The sequence below is a fragment of the Labrus bergylta genome, chromosome 9, assembly GCF_963930695.1.
Source record: "Labrus bergylta chromosome 9, fLabBer1.1, whole genome shotgun sequence".
Classification (NCBI taxonomy): Eukaryota; Metazoa; Chordata; class Actinopteri; order Labriformes; family Labridae; genus Labrus; species Labrus bergylta.
Window position 1 is genome coordinate 27,683,202 of NC_089203.1, and position 24,442 is coordinate 27,707,643.

Below are 24,442 nucleotides of genomic sequence, written 5' to 3' on the forward strand. Positions count from 1 at the left end.
AAAATCCTTAGCTTCTCTAAAGGAGTAAAATAAAAACATGAAATTAATTTTTGTCAATACAACTGCTTAAAAGAAGTTGTTCAGCGAGTGTGCAACATAAACAAATAACTGCATGAATTTAAGGATGGCTTTGACTGTCACTCAGGTGTTATTCAAGCTTTGCGTGGATGCATAATGATCTTTAATATGTGGTCTACCAGTTTAATTATGTATTAAAGGTTTATTCCAGGATGTGCTTTAAATACATCCTTCAAATAAAATTTAGAAAAACCTGCTGCTGGAAGCCTGCTTTGTTAAAGAAACACGCTGAACACTTCATTCAGGCCACTAGAGGTCAGTGTTGTTCATTCTATTAGCGCCCCCCCCTCTCCCTGCACCCCTCTCTCCTTCAGCCGCTGGTAAACCCCCACCTCCCCTCACGAAGGGTCCACTCCTTATTGTCATTGGGCTCACGTAGGCTCGTGCTCAGCCACAAACGAACAACTTCTCAGACAAAGACAGCAGGCGCGCAACATATGTAACCAGCATGTAACCAGCCAACGCTGCCAGTCTTTAAGAGGCGCGTCAATGCAAGGCATGTGTGGTGCTGTGTGTGTGTGGGTGTGGGTGTGGGTGATGGTGGTGGTGGTGGTGGGGAGGGAAAGGGGGGCGGTGATGGTGTAGAGAGTGCGTGCATGTGACAGGGGAAGGAGCTGGGGGTGGACAGTGTGTATACAGATATCTGTGATAATGAGAGCTGGCACAGAGCCAAACTGCCTTCTAGAGAGAAAACAATTGCACCCACTGTGTGTGTGTGTGTGTGTGTGTGTGTGTGTGTGTGTGTGTGTGTGTGTGTGTGTGTGTGACGTGCATTATATATGTGTGAGACGGAGAGAAGGAGGTAAAAGACGGAGGAGAGGAGAGGAGAGGAGAACAGATCTGGGGAGGTGACGAGACAGCAAACTGTACAGCGTACATGTGTGTGTGTCTATATTTAGAAATACAGTAAAGAGAAGAAGGGGAAATAAGTTTTCCAGAGCAGATAAAAAACTCCAACCTAGTTTAAAAATTGGAGAAACTATTCCTAAATGTATCAGAAGGATTGATCCATATGGGACATGTTGCCTCTACTTTGATTCTTTACATTCAATCCTGAACCCTGAAAAAATACTGTTACAGATTACTTATTTATAACAAAATCACATCAAATAATGTGAAAACACTCATTATATTGGCCAAGTCTTAAACATGTTCTCAGGTTTTTTTTTTCTGGCATTATCAACTGAGAACTGAAACTTAAGCTTGAATCTTTTTTAGTTGATCACTTTTTTATAAAGTTGAAAGTTTGATGTTTTGGTCGAACACTGAAAAAAAAACATCTTGTTGGAAAACATTATCTCAAAACCAAAACCTTTGTCACTTTGGTTGCTTTAACCTGACAACATGCAGCACTCTAGTTTCTGGGAACTTGGGCCGTTTCTAACTGGGCCGCGGAAACCCAGTCGGAAGCAAGAGGGTGGATGTGATTTGAGTGTTCTTGCTTATTTTCCTGGAAAAGGACAACCTTTTATCACCTAACACAAGGCACATTATTTAATTCAAAGGTAAAATTAACAATATTTTTACCATTTTTTTGAAGTAAAAGTTTAAATATGAAGCTAAAAACATTTGACTGAGGACACATCATACAATGATTAACATGTTTTTCTTTTTTTTTCCTGGGGCTGCTGAAAAAAGGCTCATGGACAGTGAGGATAGTGAAGACACTAAGAAGAAAAATCGACATAAAACATAAAATACGATGACTACATGAAGACTGGATGTTAGAAACACACTGCGCCTGTCATCCACACACATAACGCCACGCTTTGACCACATTGGTGCCAGAAAAACGGGCTCAGGGCTCACACTGATGGCGGGTTGAGTTTTGATTTTTGAGGTGCTTTCTGCAGTAGTTCGGGTTGCGTTAGGCTTTTAATATCTGCTACAATTCTACAATTCACTTAGCAGACGCTTTTATCCAAAGCGACGTACATCAGAGAGTAAGAACAACACAAGCAAGGATCTAGAAGAAAGGGAACAATGTCATGAAGAGCAAACGATCAGCTTTGAGTCTGATTGGACACACAGGTGCTGACAGGAAGTGACCAGAGGCAAAGCACAACATTGAGGGCAGTTCTTGAGAGCTCTAATCAGTATAGAAACCATCTTATAAGTCGTCGTTATCAAACAAAAACCATCATCATTACCATCATCATCATCAATAATATGGAGACCATCATCATTAAGTTAGTAGGTATTCATGAAAGAGCTGGGTCTTTAGCTTTTTCTTAAAGGTGCAGAGGGACTCTGCAGATCAAATGGAGTTTGGAAGTTCATTCCACCACCGGGGGGCGACAGAGGAGAAGAGTCTAGTTAGAGACTTAGGACCCTGTTGTGAAGGTTGGATCAGATGCCTTTCTTTGGTAGAGCGTTCAGCGTATCTGAACATGACATCAGGAGGAAATGGCCAAATATGACTGTCTGGTCCGTGGAGTGAAAAAGGTCGGGAACCCGTGCTCTATACCCTTCAGATAACACATGGGGGGCAACATAAAGGCAGCAGTTATCTAAAAATGTTGAAGGAGAATCAAATGAGTTGTTTAAAATCATAAGATAACGGGAACATTGCTGCTACGCTTCACATGTAGTTTGTAAACAAAAGCATCAGCACCTTTTAAATACCCCATTATGCAGAATCCAAACCTGCTAACCCCCTTTTCAGTATCAGCTCACTTTTAGCTGAGCTAGAATGACCTGCATGTGAAAAGAGCAGCGCCTCTACAGGAGAGTGAGGAGAATGCAGTCATGTTAATATAATAGAGAATATGTGTAATCAGTAATCAGCGTATGGAAGTCGAGTCTGTGCCGGAAAAAAAAAAAACACACACTCGGAACTGCATTAAGTCCTGGAGGGGGATTGTGCAGCATGTGGTGTAATAGTCAGCTGTGCAAGAGGCTATTTAACCTCTAACTATGTCAAGTGGTCTATTATGGAGACATGCAGCCAAATCAGACATTCATACTCTGAAACACAGCGTGCACATGAGTCAGGGAGCTGGGGATTTTTTATTTATTTTTTTTATCTTGTTTTCAGACAGGCTACTGTCTCTGCATGTTAAGATCAATAAAAAATTCACTGTTATACTCGTCTTGTTTTTTCAGGTATTTGCTGGTTTGCATTGAACTGAAATAAACCGCTTTATCACTGAAGCTGCTTTGTGAAAGATTTTAAAGGCAGCTGTGCATGTCAGAATATCACTCCAACAGTGTGTGGACTGCTGGTTTCCTGTTTCTTTTTTTTTAGTGAGAAGGGAGCAACTTTGGAAAACAGGTTGGATCATTAGGACACCTCTAGTGAATTTAAAAAAATATATATAAAAGATTTATTTTGGGGCTTTTTGTGCCTTTAATTGAGAGATATGACAGTGGATAGAGTCAGAAATAGGGGAGAGAGAGTAGGGAATGACATGCAGGAAAGGAGCCACAGGCTGGATTCGAGCCCGGGCCGCCCGCTCGGAGGACTATAGCCGCGGTACATGGGGTGCGCGCACTAACCACTGCGCCACCAGCACCCCACTTCTATTGACTTTTGAAGCATTTTATTGTATATTTATAGAAACATCCAGAACAGCAGAAGATTTAAAACTAAAGATTCAAACAATAAAATCATTAGAAATATTATGATTTACTTAAACTGCTGATTATATAACTCTACTGATGATCCTCCCTCACATGTCTCAAACCGTCTGGTATAGTTTTTTGTGGCCATATTATAATTTTCATACCAGTTATAATGCCTTTTTTTTTTTTTTTGATTTGGGGTATTTATTCACTTGGCTTATTTTTGTCTTTATGATGCTGCGACACCTGAATATCTCCCCTCAGGGATCAGTAAAGGATTATCATATTTTATACAATCATGGTGTTTTCACACATGCCGGAACTGCCAGAGATTTTCCAACATTTTGGTGGTGAGCTGCATGTTTGAATCCAAACTGCAGAACTTTTCACCTCTAACATTTTCCTGCCAGCCTCCCAGTAAAATGTCTGTGTGAAGTTTGGGGTGAGCTGATGAGTGAACACAGCAGGAAGACTATTTTATGACACTACCGGTGTCACCTTTGTGCGCGAGATGAAGCTGCTTCATATTTCTACTCACCATTATCTCCTCCTCTACTCGTTAGTTGACACTGTCAGTACGTCCGCTTACATAGCAGTGATATAAAGGCGAGAAAAACCTGTCAAAATAGTGTCAGACTTTGTCACTTCCTACTGCCATGTTGGATTCTGCCACGTCTTTTTTCACACATTGTCTTAACTCCTGAGAATTACCTCCGGAAGATCACAGGGACAGGATGTCCTGAAATTTTCTACAAATCTTCAGGAGTGCATGTGTGAAAACAGCTACAGAGTTATTTTGGCAGCCAGTGGAGTCGCCCCCTGCTGGCCACAAAATGTCATTCATATATATATATATATATATATATATATATATATATATATATAAAGAACATGAACATCAACAGGGCAGGAGTCAGTACGGTGAACCAGGAACCTTCAACTGTAGATTATTATCCTAATTTCTTTATAGCGCTGAAAACTAATTAATTTATCAGACTCAAAAACCAAAGCAGCTAAGCTCTTGTTCTTGTGACAGGATATCAAACATTTCCTCCAAACCTGTGTAGTTTACAAATGTGTCACTTTGACCACCATGCATTCATTGGAAACTTTTCCCCAGCTGCTGTTTTTTTAACTTTTACTCACCAAAATGTGCATACACACACTCACACAATTAAAAAAAAAAGAGGGGAAACTGTGGTACGATACAGTTTTGCAAGCAGATTTAGACAAAAACAAACAAACAAACAAAACAAAAGGAAAAGGGTCAGTAAATAAAATGAATGAATTAGAAAGAGGGACAAAATGAGCAAACAGGACAAAAAGAAAAACATGGAGGACAGAATAGTAACAAAATTATGTAAAATAAAACTTGCGGGATAGGTTGTACACACATGGTGACGATTTTTGGTGTTGTTTGTTTTTGTTTTATTTTTCACTTGCTAACATGATGATTGCCAAATACAGACTGTTTGTAAATGATATTAAAATTGTTGTTTCTAATTTCCTCTCTCCTCCCCAGCTGTGGGAATGTAACAGGAAGCTGCTTCAGTTAAACTACATGTGAAGCTCATTCGTTTGTTTCTAAAAAGCGTTTATTTCCATTCAGACAGCTGCAGACATGCAGAGCTGCAGCAGTACAAGCAAAACTGTTCTTCCAGTCCTGTGGGCAGCTTGGGAGTTCAGCGACTTGGTCAAGGGCATTTTCAACAGTGGTCTCTCAGAGAGGGTGACCAGAGTCACTTTCCCCCACCCACATTTTTTCCCATTTGGTCCTGAGATTCAAACCTTTTTTTTTTCCTTCCAGCCCCTCCAGGCTATACGGTCACTTGGTTGAGCAAGCGGGTCAGCTGGGTCTTTTTTAAACTTACATATTCTGAAGTGCATGGACTCAGAGAAAGTGTTAGAAAAACTTGAGAAGAAGCTGCACATGATGAAACCTGCAGCAAAGGGAAATTCATCTTTTTCTTGTTGTTTGTAACTTTAGCTGTTCTTGTACCGCTTCCTGCTTTGATGATTTTAATGTCGCTTGTGTCACTTTTTATGATATTTGACATATTTTTTTTTTCTTTCTCTTTTCTGGCGTTATGTTTTCTCACAAATCCCTCGAGGTTGCTTTTGTCTCACTTCTTGAGTTTCTTTTGTACCTTCTCTCTCTCCGTCTGGTGTTTTTCTTCCCCTCCTTTGTTAAAATAAATTAAACCTAATAGCTGCAATACCATTAGGAATATCTTTTTGTAGTCCTGCAAACATGTGCATGTGGAGTCAGAAAAAATAAAAATAAAAGAGGGAAATGGAGCTGATGCTTACAGGTACCTGACTGGAGAGGCTGAAGTTGGTGGCGGGGCTGCGTTTCTTGCCGGCGGTGGTTCCCACGCTGCTGTTTGCGCTGCTGGCCGAGTTCTTCCGTTTCCTCCTCTTGGTGGTCGTCTGTCGGGCAGGCTCGGCTTTGGCGCGACCAGCAAAGAGAAACAGAGGCAATGCCAAGAGCATAACGCATACAGACGGAGACAAGGTGTAGAGATGTTGTGCTGTGTGGGTGTGGGAGGTCATACTGTAGCAGAGGCTCAGACAGGCAGCGTCACATACAGATAAAAATGTCTATACAACATATGTGCATGAAAAGACAGAATAAGACAGAGACGAGGGTAACTAGCCTACAACGATGCATGCTTTGTTTTCTTAAGAGGTGAAACCACAACCCAAGACATGCACTCATAAGACATGACCCGTGTTTCATTAGCATACATGCTCAACAACCCTGATGCTAAACATAAATCTGCTCATAATTTTGTTTGACCAATTCCTTATGAGCCTGATTTAAAGGTCACATATTATGAAAGATACATTTCATTATGTTTTTCAAACACTAATACAAACATCTGTTCTCTAGTCCGTCTACAAAACCCTGCAATGATAAGAAAAGTCCATCCTCTCCGTCTTTTGCCTGCTCCACTTTTCAGAAAATGTGTGCTCAAACAGGCCGTTTGGAGATTTTCCCTTCATGACATCACAAAGGGCAGTAGCCCCTCCCCCAGGTGGGTGACACTCCCACAGCTAGGTGTTTGTTCTGCTCTCTGAGTCTGCCTTCTCACCGTAAACAATAGGACATGGAGCGAGAAAGCCTGAGTACACCCAAGCCCTTCCAGAGAGGGGGGCGTGGTCAGACACAGCCCATTTACATATTTAAAGGTACAGACACAGAAACAGCCTGTTCTGAGCAGGGCTGAAATACAGGGGTTTATAGACATGATGAAATACAGGATCAGAGTGGATTTAGAACAAGACACTTCACACACATGTTTTGAGGAGCTCTGAGACTTATTTTGAAGAGGAGGAGAATATGTGACCTTAAAACTGCTTTGCTGAGGCAGAAAGCAAATGCATGTTTGTTGTACTTGTCTTGCACATTAGATGAATAACTAAAGATTTTTCTAGTATGAATGTGAGAATTCTGTTAGGTGCATTGAAACTGAAAAACACAAACATATGTGAAAGGTCTTTTTTCAATCATGCAGCTAAGCATCCATTATGAACGTGCAGAAAAAGAAAATGTATTTCACGGCATTCAAGAAAGCACCAGACAGACTGAACTTCAGACAATTAACACTGTAAGAGGGAAGATACCTTTTTTGTGATTTGTGGGGAATATTTCCGTTTTGAAGTTCTGTGGGTGTCCAGCTGAAAACCGGAGCCAAAACTTAGATTCAGTGTGTTCAAATGGTTAAATGATCGTATTTAAGACAGAATGAGACCCAAGATGATTACAGAGAAAAGCAGCTCAACATTCAGAGCTGTACAGAAGCTACGCAACACCACGGGGGGGAAACTAAGATAAAAGATGTTTTTTACGATCATAACTTAAACATAATTCCTGAAGGTGCAATTAAATCACAAGTGAATACATCATTATTAACAGATATTAAGTACTGAAACAGGTTAAGTAGAGATCTAGGTGTTCCTCTTGTTTACAAAATAATTTGTGTGATGCATAATTTATGAATACATGATTCTGTAACTTATGAAGAAAGAAAAACATTGTTCCCTTTAATCTCGAGAGAGAGGCAAGAACACACAGCTGTGATCTTCAAACAGAAGCCTGAAAATGAAAATACAGTTTTTCGAGGTTCTTACTAATCACACCCAGGGAGATGCTTTAATATTCAGTTACGACAAGCCGGCGACTCGTGATACAAACAAAACTCAAACTGTAAAACAGAAGAATAAGGGGGGATTTTTATCGGTATCTTTTCTCTGTTTGATTCCTGACTTTGACAGAAGTGCACACACACACACACAGAAAACAGGCCCTACTGTCAGAAAGAATCACTTCTGTTGTCGGACTGGTTTCCTTCAATGCCGAGCTGGTGACGCACTAAAATCACTTCCATTTCCACCAAAAGGACTTATCAGAGCATAAATGTGCCTGTGGCTTCCTTCCTGGCTGAATCCCAACCAGTTGCCAAGTGTGAGAAGAATCGCAGGAAAGGGGGAATGACACGGCACCAATAAGGAAAAACCGCAATTCCAGCTTAAACCGCTAAGTTCAGTCAAACTTCATGTCCAAATATAGACCGACGACATTCAAAGAGGAAAAACAGTCTTCGTTGGATTGAAGAAGCAAAGAGGAGAAAAAAGTAAAATAGGTTTTAAAAGTAAGGGTTTTAACTTTAGCTTTATATTAAAGTGAATAAAATGCGTAACTACTTCAGCTACCTCATGAATCTTACATATATGTGCATTAAATCTACATCCCCTATATATGATTTGGTACAAAGCTTAGCTCTCTGTGCACAATTAATCATCAATACAAGCGCTCTCGTCTCCCCTCAGACTTTATATTCATAAAATGCTTTCCATGTTTTTTTTTTTTCTTTTCTTTGAAGAGCGTCGTCGACACTGGGGAGCCGCTGGCCGGGGAGCTGGATCTACTCGTCTGATTACAGCCGGCACTCTTAATTAAAGTTACACAGGTCTGAGTCAAAGGCTTTTTGACTGGTGTTGGTTTTTAAAGACATCTCGTCACGCCTCGCTAAGCATTGCTGTAATTTGCAGCCACTCCCGATGTGTCCAAAAAAAAAAAAAAAAAAACCTCATTGGCTTACTCTTTCTCTTTGCGGCTTAAGACCGAACAGCCAATTTAAGTCCGCTACTTTTTTTCTGAAACCGCCCTTAAAACATCAATCATAGAAAGCTGAGAGGCCCGTCGAGATTGGTTGAGGTTGAGATTCAAGAGGCAGCCCTGAATTCTGATTAATTTCACATACCTGACAGGCAAAACATATTTAAGGGATTAACACATATAATGGCACATTTGGAAACGTAAATGACGCAATAAAAACACAGAGTGAAGAGAAATATTCACATGCATCCAAGGTGAGCGACGGAGAAGAAGTCACTTAAGCTTCAGCGAAGGAAACGATGAACACACAAATGTCAACTATATTCTGTTGTCACTTAATCAAACCAGATTTAATCCCATTTTGCGATGAGAACTACCTATTCAATTAATTTCTCCGTCATGTTGGGAGAAGCAGGTGTACCCTGAAGTTACCGATAATCTTAGTAAATAGAAAACCTCAAAAGCACGTTTCATATTCACCCTGACCTTTAACCAGAGAAGCCTTATGTCTCAACGTGTTCCTGCATCTTTACACAGATGTTCAGTTGACCTTGTCCTTGTCCCCTTGTCGGGGTTGGGAGTTTAAGCACTGGGAAGTATTTTTGTAAACACAAAAGATGGCCGCTGCTGAACCTTCAGAAGAAGCTGTCATGTCAGTATTAAAATAACTGTCGTTCATTTGACCTTCAAATGGAAAGTGATGGCTTTGATATCATGTATAATTTTCATGTTGAAACGGGAGCGTGCCTATGTTCCCACAGCCCTATGTTCCCATTTCTTTTTTCAAAATAAGGCCCTATGTTGCCACATTTCCTTTTTCATAAATTTGTATCAGGGTAACTTACCCTAACCCTTACCCTGTGGGAACATAGGGCTGACCCCTTTGAAAACTAGCTACATAGCCTAGCAGCCTAACGCTATGCGTCACCTGTCAGCTCTGACTGGTTGTCAGATCCAGAAACATTTACGCCTGCAACCAGGTTTCAGACTTATTTGATGATGCCACACAAAAGGTTCTGGGTTGAAAAAAAACCAAGAGTAAATATATCCATATTTTCCAGGACGCAGTCATAGATAGTTACCTGGTGGAGCTACCATTCTCTGCCATTTCTGGAATAGGCATGTCTTGAGACAGTCCCGGGGGCTGAGGTTGTAGGTCTTGTGCCGCGACATGAGCTCCTGCATGGGCTCCAGGATGACACACAACTGCGGACACAACAGGGACAAACGACACGTTGTGTTAAGAGCAGATTTATGGATCATGTGATGAGAGGAGAGGTTTTCACAGTGTCCACTGCTGCAGCCTCAAATCAAGGTAAAGCAAAAACACTGTCCATAAAAAACTCAGTTTGTTGCTCGATTAATCACCGCACACTGACTTTGAGTGATTAATTGAGCAGTAAATCTTTTTATAGATACTATAAATAAAGTACCTGTTAAAAACCGGTTTTACTGTCAGGAGCTCTGGAGAGAGGCACACGCAGACGGATAGAGAGGGGAAGATGGGCAGGAGGATACGTTTCAGTATGAGCAGCCTTTTGTTGAGATGTTTACAACCCACAACAAAGTGTGTGACACATTCACATGTGGATACACACATTGTTGGAAGCGCACATTTATCTGACTGTTCCCTTACAGAGCAGTCCCTCGTTCTCCCACAATGCACTCCAACAATATTCTGCAGTTAAAATACGTCAAGTACAGAATGCAGTCTGAAGAAAGCTGTAAATCTGTGGTGAGCTGCAGCGAGAGGAACCAGAGGTCAGCCTGTCATCTTAAATACATTAGGCTTAGCTTATCCAGATAACATCTGGATAACGTTACAAGCTGGTCAGGGCCTTCCGTCTTTAATAACAGCAACCATCCAAATGCCTGTCGGTGGAGTCAGAGGACGCCGATTGGACAGTTGTGAGGCTGTCTTTAGCCGAACCAATCACAGGATAACACCAAGATCAACGTCCAAGGCAACCTGCCCGTTTCTTTTCTCTTACTGGATTCTGTACCTGACTCTTCTGTCTCTGAAATGTGTGCATTACATGATTTTTGACCTTCTGTTTTATGACCGACGATAAAAGTTGATGTTTCTGAACCCGATAAAGCACAGCAAATCCTTTGTTATTTTCTGTCTCAGTCAGTAAGACATTTGAATGTCTGACGGTCACCTTTCAAAGAGCCTGACACCCACTACATCTTGTTTTCTAAATAATCCTGAGCAGTGAAACTGTTTAAAGGTAGGGTTGGTATTTTTTCTCCAGATCCACTTTTTAAGATTTTGGTTGAACTTGTCTTTAGGTCCTGACAGAAATTAATAACTCAAGTTCTCTGAAAAAGGAACGAAGAAAATCCGTCATCTGTATCAGTTGTAAGTCTGTAAAAACTTCCACCAATGTCTGCCACGAGGTACCAATCTGATGAACCAATCAGACGCCTCCCTGTCTCCCTGCTCGCTCTCTACCCCATGCATGCACGAGCCCACAATCAAAGCATGAGCTGAGGTCCGCTTCTGGACTAACGGTGCTTGTGCATGTCAGTGAGGGGGCGTGGCTTTTGAGGGAGCACATAGGGGAGGGGGCGGGTGCAGACGGAGCACTGAGGGAATGCTACTTTCAAAATCATGCTAGTTTTCAAAAATGCCCAACCCTGCCTTTAAGGTTGCTTGCTGTAATATATCAAAATGTTTTGATCTGTTATAGGCAAGAAGGGTTTCACCTGATCATGGTGGCATTTACAGAATAAATTAAAAACTGAAATGCTTTTTTTTAATTATAGTGACACTCTGTCATTTTGTCTTTATAAGCAGCTGTGAGTGAGCAGTGAGTTCCCAGCCACTGATCTGTGATTGGTCTGTAGCTTCAGTGGTCGGAAATATGAGGACCTAGCGTTGTAGTTTCACCCCGCTAACCGCAACAGCTTCCAGTGATGCAAAATGGCGATTTTTGCGTCACTGGAAGCTCCTTTTCAGACTCAGAAATACAAAGATTTCCCATCTCAGCGGAAAATGAGGGCGGGATGCACGACCATTTAAAAACACTACCAGGTTTCTAATGATACAAAGCTTAATGTAAATGAGTGACGTATCCCTTTAAGACTGTTGTGGGGCCGACATATTGAGCTTCTTTACTCCAGCAAAGTGCTGTAAGTTACTGTGATAAAATCAGCCAGGCTAGTATAAGTTCATGCAGATATATTTTTGCTGTTTCAGTTGGTAAATAACTAGAAACTGCAGTACAGGACACATTAGGATTAACAACCAATAATTAATTTTCCCAGAGGACAGCACTGATGAGTTGATTCTTCACCTGGTAAATGTCACCTTAAGTATGCACCTATAATAAACTATTTCATAATTGACCTTAAAAAACTTACTTGTAGCACTGTAGTCATTAAATTAGAGCCAGACCGATTCATCGACCAGCCGATAATATCTGCCGATGTAAGCTAATCAAGTGAATATCAGTATCGACTAATTTCACTGCAGATATTAATAGATTTATTCACCAGTCAAAAAGCATTTTATTAGAGAATCGCTGAATAAGCTGCAGTTCTTTAGTACCAGCAGAGTGATTAAAACAGAGTGTCAAGCGGCGATGCACGTACATGCACAGCTATTTTTTTTAGCTGAGTGACCATCTTGTCTAAGTTATATTTTATCTTTTTTCCACAAGTTTTTGATAACTGCATTGGAGGATCACACAAATAAATGTGTATATCTATGTCCATCCCTACAGATTGAAGATAAATCTAAGACAGATATCGGCCGATATATCGGTATCAGGTTTTTTTCCCTCCCAAATGACGATATCGGTATCGGCCCCAAAAATCCATATCGGTCGAGCCCTAATTTAAATATTGTAAGACAGTTTTTTGTCTTGCTATTCTGGACTCATTCCAGACCAACTTAGTCCAACATCCTTGCAGCAACAGGTACAACAGGTGAGAACTGAAGAACTAAACAACACCAGATTAGACAGGAGAAGAGAGATCTGACATCACAGGTTGATATGGTTAAATTAGGGCACACAAATAGTGCTGGGTATTTCCTTCAACCCCACAATACGATACATATCATTGCCTCTGTATCGTCAATTCACAGCTGTTCTTCCTTGTTGAGAATAACAGCAGAGGCATATTAAGGATCCTGCAGCTTAAACAACTTCAATTCAGGTCTTCAGAGATCCTAGAAAAACATTAAATTATTTGAATCCCAGAGCTATGACTTTGGTGTTTTTGTTAACTGCACCATAGGTCAATTATCTCCATCGATGGCTCCCAGTTACCGCTCGCATCAAATTCAAAACTCCTCTGCTCGCTTACAAAACAGCCACAAAAACGTCTCTTCCTTACTTTAACTCTCTCATCCAGGTCTACACTCCCTCCCCCCACTACGCTCTGCCAATGAAAGGCATCTGATCCAACCTTCACAACAGGGTCCTAAGTCTCTGACTAGACTCTTCTCCTCTGTCGCCCCCTGGTGGTGGAATGAACTTCCAAACTCCATTGGATCTGCAGAGTCCCTCTGCACCTTTAAGAAAAAGCTAAAGACCCAGCTCTTTCATGAATACCTACTAACTTAATGATGATGGTCTCCATATTATTGATGATGATGATGGTAATGACGATGGTTTTTGTTTGATAACGACGACTTATAAGATGGTTTCTATACTGATTAGAGCTCTCAAGAACTGCCCTCAATGTTGTGCTTTGCCTCTGGTCACTTCCTGTCAGCACCTGTGTGTCCAATCAGACTCAAAGCTGATCGTTTGCTCTTACTGACATTGTTCCCTTTTTTCTAGATCCTTGCTTGTGTTGTTCTTACTCTCTGATGTACGTCGCTTTGGAGAAAAGCATCTGCTAAGTGAATTGTAGAATTGTAAATACATGCATTGCAAGGAGCACATGACGATATCGATATTTTGAACACAGACCTACAGGTTGGGTTTCCGCTGACCGGCCAAGCAGTTTGGGAAGTTGTTTCGCAAAAATGTGATGTAAGGTCAAAAATGACTGGAGTGGAAGTGGGCGTGGGTTCACTAGCTCAGCTCAAGGGGACTTTGAGGGTCATTACAGACAGAATGGAGATTTTTTTTTAATCATTCACTTCATGCTCAAATAATCTCGGCTGACCTTCATCTTCCCACCAAACTTACATCTCTGATGCCAACTCTAATATACTTGATCGTCCTGTCTTTAACGGCGCTGTACAGTAACTGAAAGACAAAGCAGGGGAGACACTTTGAAGGAGACTGCAGTAGCTATTATACTAAGTACTACATGTTAAATAGGTTTGGAGACTCTGATCACCTGACAAAACAGGGAATCCTTGCAGGGGTATTTTAACATTCAAACTGGGGATATTCACCAGTCGCTGGTTTCAAACTACTCTTTCTAACAGCTGTGGACTTTGCCGCCGACGCCAAATTACCCTACATAAACACAGTAATGTCTGTTGCGAGTGCCTGTGTTTGGATGCCATGCAGCTCGAGGTAAAGTGAACATCCCTGTAGCAGACTAATCCCTTGTTCTCCTCTGATAGTTCCCTCCTGACACAGTAATATCCCTCCACAGCTCAGCCAACAAGCCCTGGCTCTCCGCCTGAAAACAAGGGCTATTTTCAGGCTGAATAGTAGGAAGCCAGCAGCTCCAATTCATGGAAAGGCTTAAATACTCCAAATGGAAAAAAAAAACCTGTGTGTGTGTGTGTGTGTGTGTGTGTGTTTGTGAGAGTTAGAGAAAGGCCGGTTGTAACCTTTTAGCCAGGAAACGTCACTCTCTTTTGGACGGACTGATAAACGCTGGGAAAGGTCTTTTCCACAGACGCATTATTGCCAGTTTAATATGAGGAAAGGGTGTATTTAACACTGACATCCATGGATAACAGTGGGGGGGAAATATGATTTGCAAAGTGTGTGTTAGATGAATAACAGTGACAGTAAAGCTGAGGTTTCCAAACCTGAGGATCAGGACTCCATGACGGGGTCTTGACAGGATTTATTTTGCAGTATGGGTAACAGTGCACTTTGACACCCTGGACACTTTACACTGTTTACATTATTCTATATTTTGTATATTCAAATATTTCTTTTTTAATTGTACATTATATTTCTATTTTACTGGATTATGTGTATAAGTCATTTGAGTGTTTATTGCATGGCCAGTCTTTACATTTCACTGCACATCTGTATGCATGCATGTGACAAATAAAGAAAATCTTGAATCTTCTGCGTTTCAGCCACCTTTGCTTTGATATTGTAAAATATTGGTATTGTTAAATCATTTCAGACCCCCAAAACTATCATATGATCTGAACAGTCTTTAAAGAGAAATCACATTTGCTTTACATTAATGGTCACATGCAAAAATAAACTGCTCTAGAGGACACATAAATACTCAATGAAACACATCTGCATCGAGGCCTTACATTTTTTACTTCTGGCCACTTTGGTGTCCTTCAAAATTGAACTCACATGCTTCAAATGCAAATTCAATCATCCCCTTCTCTTGAACTAGTGAAATAGTTGATGATGTTTTCAATATTATTGAACTGGAAGAAAAAAAAAAAACCCAGATCGAGGTTAAATCCCCCTCGTTAAGATGAAGAACATTTTTAAAAATCAAACCACATTGTGCTCTGGGAAAGTCGGCCGATTCCTCATTTCACAGACGCAAAAAATACTTCAAGTCCAGAGTCATTTCAACATCTCAGCCAGAGCTGGAAATATTTAGAGCACAAACAACGTAACCTCTTCAATAAAAAAAAACAAAAAAAAAAACGTGTGTTGTCAGCACGCTGGAAAACAAACAGCATGATCCCCTTTGTCATTTGTTTGTTTGCAGAGAAGTGACCGTCTAAATAGAGGCACAAGCAGAGGCTAAAATCTTTTAATTACAGATACTCCAGTTTTTCTCTTTCAATAGCTCTACAGTTGCTTTCTGTGTAGAAATAGAAAAACAAAAACATGCACCCTGCTCTCTCCCCCCCCCCCCCCTGTCTTCCTTCACTCAGTTATTATAAGCAGCGGAGGTGCCGTTCCCTGATTCGCGCGCCATTTCACAATTATGAGTCTCAACAGGGAGCGTTCATTAATGTTATGCTAATTTTCTGTATCCAATTAATTCTCCTCTCTCCCGCTCGCTCTTGTTCTCCCATTTGGAAATCGTGGCTGTCACTCAACTGTGGCGTCGGGGAAACACAAACAAAAACCCTGTGAAATAATCACTAATGTATTCAGCCGGCTTAGGCTTCCTATTTCTGTAAATTATATTGCTGCGGTCAGGTAGAAAAAAAAACATGTATATGCAGGGAGTAAAGGAGGAATAAGTGCTTTTTTTTTTGATGCCATGAAATTATAGGCTCAGGTTTGAAATGCCCCACAGTCATACAACGTGTTCGGCACATAAATACCAGCATAAGCTTTCAATTTCATGAGGAAGACGGAGAAATATTTACATTTACAGTCACGATATGACCTCAACGTTACAAAGAAGAAAAAAAAGAAAAGAAAGAATCTTCAGAAGTCAAATATTTCACATACTAACGGAAAATTCCAGTAAATGTAAAAAAGAAAATGAAATGAAATCATGCAAAGAACAGGACAGGGAATAAATATTTTACATGTAACAACATCTTTCTGCTGATTAGACACAAGTACAAGAGAATGAGTAAGAAGATATGAGTGACATGAATTACATATTTTAAAAAAAAGGGCTAAAATTGTTCGTCTGTGAGCGTTAAAATGTGAAGAAATAAGAAACTGAGTGACAAACACAGACACACAGATGCACACACACACAGATGCAGAGACCTTACCCTGAGGTAGTTGAGGGTGAAGTTGGTCAAACCCATGCGAGTGATGTTTTTGGACAGTTGTTCCAGCACCTGAGGGTCTTGTGCCTGAAGTCAGAAACAAAAAAAAAAGAAAGAAAATGAGCCACAAACGCATTTCACAAGCTTTTCATACATATAGATTTATAATCCCACATCCATAACTTGTGTTGTTTGCATTCGACTCATGACAAATAAACTAATTATCTACAGACAATTAGGCTAATTGGCATTCATCAGATGTGCACAATCACCACGCTCGCACCCTCCAGTCGTAAACGCAGCTACTTAACATCGTTATTGCAGTTGTGCCATGAAGCCGAGTGGAAGTGTTTATGGAGCACGTCGTTTCACACTAATGTCAAACTGTGCACTAATTAATTGATGTTACTTTGTCATTCCATTTCAGTTTCTGCATATTTTTTTAATTTAATATCCGCGCTGGATGTTGGTGGCGTTGCTCTGTGTCTGCACGCCGGCTTTAGAGAGCGAGGAGGGGAAATTAGTCTAATAAAGTAAAAGTTTAATGAAACAAATAAGAGGTCAGAAATAATCAGATGTTACCGTCTGCGGTGTTGTAGAGGTGCAGCTTCCATGGTTTGAAAATGTCTGGTTATTTTTCCTTTTACAGATATTAGACGTACAAATAAATGGGCTGATTGGGAAAAGTTGAATCCCTTCTTATCTAGTTTGACTTCATTCTTTAATTTACTTTTTCAATGATTTTGTATTCTATCTTTTTTGTTTTCTTATCTTTGGGCTTTTTTTGCCTTTAAAGGCGAGATGGGACAGTGGATAGTCAGAAATCAGGGAGAGAGAGGGGAATGACATGCTGGAAAGGAGCCACAGTGGGACTCGAACCTGGGCCGCCCACTTGGAGGAGCAAAGCCTCCATGCACTGCGTCACCAGCGCCCCATTCAATCACTATTTCTGATATGGCTTTGCTAAATGTCATACATCTTTCCAGTAGAGTGACCATCTTTTTTAGTTATATATCAACAAGTGATAACATGATGGTGTTTGATAACTGCATGTGAGGGATCAAACTGATATCCATCTAAATGATCTCATAGATCTGAGAAAGATATCGGCCAATGAATCAGTATTGGGGTTTTTTTCTTCCAAAAATCGATATCGGTCCCAATAATCCCATATTGGTCGGGCCCTAATAATAACTTTATCTGTATAGCACTTTTAAAAACAGGGGATTACAAAGTGTTATGACACGAGCAGAAGCAAACAGAACAACAAAACATGAGAACCCAACACACAGATGAGAATCCCAACCAACAACAACAAAACCCAGACAGTAAAAGAACCCAAACAGAAACCCGACCGACATCAGAACCCTGAACATCATCAGAATATAAGACGACATAATAACTCAGAATATTTAGCCTTGTATGTATTAGTTTTTTTTTGCTTATATTATGTTTATATTTAATGTTATTCTTTTGTACATTGAGAGCACAGTTACAGAAGACAAATTCCTTTTGTGTGTTTAAGCATACATGGTCAATAAAGCTGATTCGGATTCAGATTCTGATATTGCAGGCTACACAGGAAGCCAGGAAACTTAGGTTGAGACCAGGAGGATCGAGGATGTGTGGAGGAATATAAGAAATTAAAAAAGATAGAAACTAAACAAGATTCAAGATTTAAGATTCAAAATGTTTTTTGTCATGTGCACAGAAGGAAACATGTTTCCCTGTACAATGAAATTATTTCTTTGCTGTCCACACTGAATGCCAACAATAAAATATTAAAATGAAACATAGCCAAATCAAAACAAAAATAATATATACAAATATACAAAATATACAAAAAATTAGGCAAGTTGAAGGCAGTAGAGTGCAAATAGAACATTTAAACTGTGCAAAAAAGAAGAGGGGGGTATTAGCTATAAATTAAAGTAAACAATACAAACATCTAATGCATTAAATAGATTAAAGTCAGTGAATAAGACGCAGTTAAAAGATGATGTGAGCAGTATCTTTAAATGTGTTTCAAACAAACAGCACTGCATCGAGTGAGTGCAGAGTATGCACACGTTGTGATTATGCAGCATTTGTAGGAGTAAAAAAAATAAAAGAAAGAAGAGTTATAAGATTTATCTGATTGGAAATAAAAAAGTTAGTCAGACTCATAATTATTCACTCAGCTTGTTTTTACGCTCCAGGAAAAAGCAGTCGAATCCTATAAAAAGCTTTCGGTATTGACGGAGTAAAAAAAAAAAAAAAAGAACAGAGCTCAGACTGAGGAGGAGCAGTGAGCTCACTCGCATTCACCGCCTCATGAAAAATGCATAATTCTATCTCCAGTCGAATCTCTGTGTGGAGAGAGAGTGAGGAGCGGGGGGGGGGGGGTGGGGGGGGGGGGGGCGAGCGAGCTCTTCTGTACCGTCAGCAGACCGGCGTGAGTGACGGGAGAATTGAATTAGTGTGCTTATTATTGGCAGGGCCGTCACAATCCAAACTCCTTTACTCATCAGGTGGAATTAGGCTAAACGTAGTGTACAGGAATTTGTTTTGGCAGGGCTGCTGCAGTGATGTTGCAACAATTTTGCGGAGTAAATAGTCAGCGGTACATATGGAGCAGGGACGACTCGGATACAAAGATCAAGAGGCCAAAAGAAGGAGAAAATAAACCACAATGTGTTTAAACATTGAAGACATGCCTTGTTCATGTTCAGGTCTGAAAGTCTAATCTCATCCTCACTCTGCTCACTTATATATTTATGAATTAAAACATCTGAATGGAGTTTATTATACTTGGTTTTATTATAGCTTCCACCTGCAGCGGGACCTGACTGCCTCACTTTGTTACAGACTCCCTCTGCACCGCCTGGCTGCATCTCAGTTTGCTCTGTTTGCTTTGTGTTTCCAAAGGTGGTTATGTGTTGTGTTACTTTCCGCTTCATGCAAAGTGTGAAACATGGAGACTCTGCCACTAAATGAGATCTGAACATTGAATTTAAATCATCACCATCGAACCAGACATGCAGGGTTTCCAAGTTTGAATACAGTTTGATATGTTCAACTTTCAAGTTTATTCCTGCTTTAAAGGCTTTCTATGTGATTTTTCACACTTAAATATAATAGAAATCAAGTCTATCCTCTGAAAATAACTCTGTGAGTCATGACTGTCTACAATGGGTGTAACACCCGAGTCCCACTGTCTGTGATGTTTTCAGAGTTTTCAGAGTCCTATCTTCACTTTGTTTACATCGTCCGGACGGCCGGCTGACTCCTCCCCTCACGTATAAAAGTTGTTTAATTGAGTGCTGCACTTTTTGTACTTCATTAATTACAACATGATGAGAATACAAAAAGATGACTCATTGAAGTTCTCATTCAAATATAAGGTGGATAGAATTAGCAACAGGTTAGCTGTAAAATGCTACTTCCACTTTAGCGCAGCAGTAATTATCAGGTCATTAAATACAGAGCAATTAGTGAGGTTATTTATTGAACAAATAATGCAGGTTTTTTTCTTTAGTAAAAGGTCGACTTCTTCCAAACAGGCCTCCTCTTCAAACCTTTAACGACGACGCAGTGCACATATTGTTTGTGTGAGTGTCTCTTTGTAGACAGAGGAACGTATCAGGGCTTTCATTGATGTGATTAGCAGCTGTTACGTCTTTGCCGTGTGGATGATTCGTCATTGTGAGTAAATATTTGAGTTCTTGCACTACAAACTCTCCCTTATGTTTGCATAATGAATATTTTATGTGTGGGGAGGGAGGAGGTGCAGCAGATGTTTGGGAGGAGAAACGTAACAACACACATCACCTGAGAAGATGAGTGCTTTTATCTGGGTGCATTTTTACTTGTTTGTCCCACGTGTTACAGAAGTCACTTTTAAACAGCGTCGTAAGGCAGGTACAAAAACGACCGTGTTTAGGAAAAGTATGAATTTTAGGGTCCTTATATTTACTTCAGTATTTCCATTTTATTCCAACTTTTAAGAAAAATTGAGGAATTTTAAACTCTCAGAGCACACTTAATTTACTTGTTAGGTTTCAAAGGGGACATATTATAAAAACAATCCTTTGACAGTGTTTATGAACATATATTTGGGTAACCTGAGTCTACTGACCCACAAAATGTGAAATAAACCCATCCAGTCCTTTGTTTGTGGTCTGCATAAGTCTTACAACACAGAGAAAAATGCTCTGTTTCAAATGTGCTCTCCTTGTGATGTCACAGTGGGATTCTGGTAAAAATAAAATACCCTCCCCTTCGCTGGTATCTCCACCCATAGACTCCACCCCCAGCATAGAACAAATCTTTTGCACAGCTCCGCCTTTTTTATTCTCGCTAGCGAAGGAGTGATGTCTACGGGGAAAACTCAGGGGGGGGGTCATTTAATTTAAAGAGACACACACACCAAAACGGAGCGTTCAGAGAGAGCTATTTTATACAGGGTCACAAACCTCCTCTGGTGCTTGATTTATGTTATATTTTGACCAAAGCACAGCAGAGATGTTTCATTTAGACCACAGGGGGACTGTTTGAAAAGGTAGAGAAGGGGTTTAATATGTCCTCTTTAACATAGATATCAAATATGAAACAAGATCAGAATCATCATTCCATGAACTGTCTCCTTTAGTCGATTATCGTCTTATTTGTTTCTGTTTTATTCTCCATGTTTCATTGGTTAATTGCAACCTCAGGATTTTATTGTTGTGTATTTTACTGCGGGGATTTTTATATTCTGTAAAGCACTTTCTGAAGTTTTTTGTTAGTGCTTCATAAATAAACTTTTACTATTATTATTAATATTATAAAACCAGGTGATACATCTACATAAATACTGTCAGGGTTTAGGTTCATATTTCTTTATTCTTTTGTTCTTTCCCTTCAGTAAAGTTTACGAGTTCATGATTGAGTATTTTTAGATTGAGGTTTTAGTCACTTTTTGTCACTTTTGATTTAACCAAATGATCTACTTGTTTGTTTGTTTTTTTAATTAAAAAGTCAAACCTGACCTTAAAACTTTATTTTGAAGGGACTAAAAGACAGTTTAGTGATGGCTTCCATCTTTAAATAGCGAAACAAAGACAGGGATAAGTCGAGCCATCTGTCAATCAATCACTCAATGCTCAAACATCCAAACTCTTATTCCCTTTAAGTCTTCAGTCAAGTCATATGCACCTTATGAAGACATGAAGTCTCAGTGATGAATATTTCTGATGCTGACTTTTTGTGCAGTCTCTGAAGTCAGCATCTAATGGTCGTTCCAGGAACTGCAGATTATTCTGGGTTCATCACTCAGAGGTGATTGTTTCACACATCTGTTCCCACAGCTGTTATTATTTTTGTTAAGACACTCTGAGACCAGAATACCAACTTACTGAGACATGATTTATAGAAAATGTGCTGAGACATAAACAATGTTTGAACCTAAAGGAGAGGCTCTCACTTTTCATAGTGTGTCAGCGACTGATTACATACTTTAGAGCACTTTTTTTGTTCTTAACACGAACGCCTAATCTGCCCTCTTGCTTTCATTATATGATGTAATATCCTCCTCATGATAAGTGTGTCATTGCTGCTTTTTTAAAGGCTTCATATGTGATTTTTCACACTTAAATATAATAGAAATCAAGTATATCCTCTGAAAATAACTCTGTGAGTCATGACTGTCTACAATGGGTGTAACACCCGAGTCCCACTGTCTGTGATGTTTTCAGAGTTTTCAGAGTCCTATCTTCAGTTTGTTTACATCGCCCGGACGGCTGGCTGACTCCTCCCCTCGTGTATAAAAGTTGTTTAATTGAGGGACTAGAGAAAAGAAGAATAACATACTGTACTCACTGTTTAACTGTGTTTCTAGATCACGCTCATTTCAGGTAAATTTACATGCAGTGTGAAGATACGAGAATAATAAAGATCGCTAGCATTAGCATGCTAACACAACAATGCAGCGTCAGTTGTTTTGGTTTCATGCTGGTGCTCAAGGGCGACATCTGCTGGATCAAAAAATTGCATATAAAGCCTTTAAGGTAAATAAAACCACTCTAGAACTCACAGGAAACATCATGTTGCACCATTTAAAATAAACTCAGAGATATTTATTTTGACTGAAATGCATTACAGTTTATTTTTAAGTGTAACATGACCGTGCCAAGCGTTTTATGTCCTCAAAAAGACGGTGCCTTTAGTTTTTTTCATCCTTTATTTTGTCCACACTAATACAAGAAGCAGCTCAAACAAATCCAGGAAGTCCTTCCCTCTTTCCATCATGTTGCTAAAGCTCCTGTACTTCATGTTGATTCAGATTCATGTTTTGATACTCTTTAAATCAGGTGATAAAAACTCATTTTTCTTCTACATTTAACGACTAAAATAAATGATAGAAGTATTTCCATTTCTACCTTTCATCATAAACTCCACTGCAGCTTCATCTGAGCTGTTGCTATCTGCAGTTTTAACTTTTTCCTTCCTGACTCCCGTGTGTCTGTTATCTGCTTTCATTAGTCCCGGCTGCGATCAAAAGACTGAACTCACATAAGATCTGTCCAGGACCCACAATACCCGGCAACATCGCGCTCTCCAGGAATTAGCGTGAATGCCCAGAGGGGCCAATTTATCGGTGAGTGAAATTCATGTGAAGGTTTGGCCAAAGCAGAAGAAGCTGGTTAAAGCGGTGAAGCTGCCTCTTACACAGACCTTCAGGTCCATGGGGGTAAGTAGAAAATATTGGGAATGGATCTTGTTTTTGTTAATCAAGCATCTGCATGTGCAGCACCTGAGCTGCAGACAAACTGAAGCTCATGTAAGAGCACTACAAGTTATTGTTTTTCTGGCTTCTTCATTCTTTCTAATTTGTGAATATTTTAAAAATTTCAGAGGTTACTCAAATGTTTCCTGCTGCTTATTTTCCAAACATGAGAGGATTGATTTATAGCTTTACTAGCTCTCACCTTCTACATGAGATAAAGGTTTCCTCTTGTCTAACAGACCGCATAACTTTTAGTTTGAAACATACAGTATGTCATCATTAAAGCTTTGATTATAGCTGTTAAAACTTCTTCTCCAGTAAGTCTCTTCATTACGCCTAAATTCAGGATTGTGGAGCCCGGAGCATCAATTTACCACAGAAAAGATCGAGCGGGACAGGAAGTCAGACAGCGAAACCAACATTAAAACATCTGGTGTATTTTCAGAATAAAAGACTCAGTTTTGACGTTTCAGAAAAAAAAGCCTGTTTGTGTGTTTGTTTACATGTTTTAAATGGTTTAATCCCAAATACATCGTATTATCTCGCGCTGTCGTGATTTGAATTTGTGAAATTACAGCGGGGAATTCCTTTGTCTTGACACTCCGGCTGCTCTGACGACGCAGTCTGTGGGTGTCGACGGACGAGGGTGCACGGAGCCGTAACGGATTTGATTTCAACATTTAGCCAAAACGATACTTGAAACAAAACCTACTTAAGTAAAAGTCAAATTACAGCAGTGGTGGTTCTAGACCACTTTTACTGAGGGGGCCAAACTGGGGCCAGTTGTTTTGTCAGAGGGGAACATTAAACCCAGGTCAAAAATAGACAAAGAGTATCACTTTAACATATATATAATATGCCAAATAATAGCCCACATCATTAAATACCATGATTTATATTTGTTTCAGAAACAGAATTTAATACTAGATTGTGATTCCGGTTGTTGAGTCAAATACTGTATAGTGTTATTAGGGGGGCTCTTCCTTTAGGAGGGGTGGCCACAGGGGGGAGATCAGTGTTACAGGGGCACTGGCCCCTGTTGGCCCCTGCCCCTGTTGGCCCCTGCCTAGAACCGCTCATGAATTACAGATTTTAAGAAGTACTTCAAAAATGTCACAAAAAAGTAACG

The 24,442-nt window shown here is 40.0% G+C and overlaps 1 protein-coding gene across 3 annotated transcripts in view; it reads right to left on the bottom strand.

Moving 5' to 3' along the window:
* ldb2a (LIM domain binding 2a) overlaps window positions 1-24,442 on the bottom strand; it is a 112,725-nt gene that overhangs the window by 6,130 nt on the left and 82,153 nt on the right. Inside the window, exons 5-8 of one of the 3 annotated variants that reach the window (XM_065958780.1) lie at window positions 16,572-16,655; window positions 9,847-9,970; window positions 7,270-7,323; window positions 5,959-6,104 (exon numbers count right to left, since the gene is read on the bottom strand). In XM_065958780.1, coding sequence (XP_065814852.1) covers window positions 5,959-6,104; window positions 7,270-7,323; window positions 9,847-9,970; window positions 16,572-16,655 — 408 coding nt within the window. Of the gene's footprint in view, window positions 1-5,952; window positions 6,105-7,267; window positions 7,324-9,846; window positions 9,971-16,571; window positions 16,656-24,442 lie in introns of all 3 variants that reach the window. The other 2 variants (XM_065958778.1, XM_065958779.1) reach the window with 2 other exon arrangements.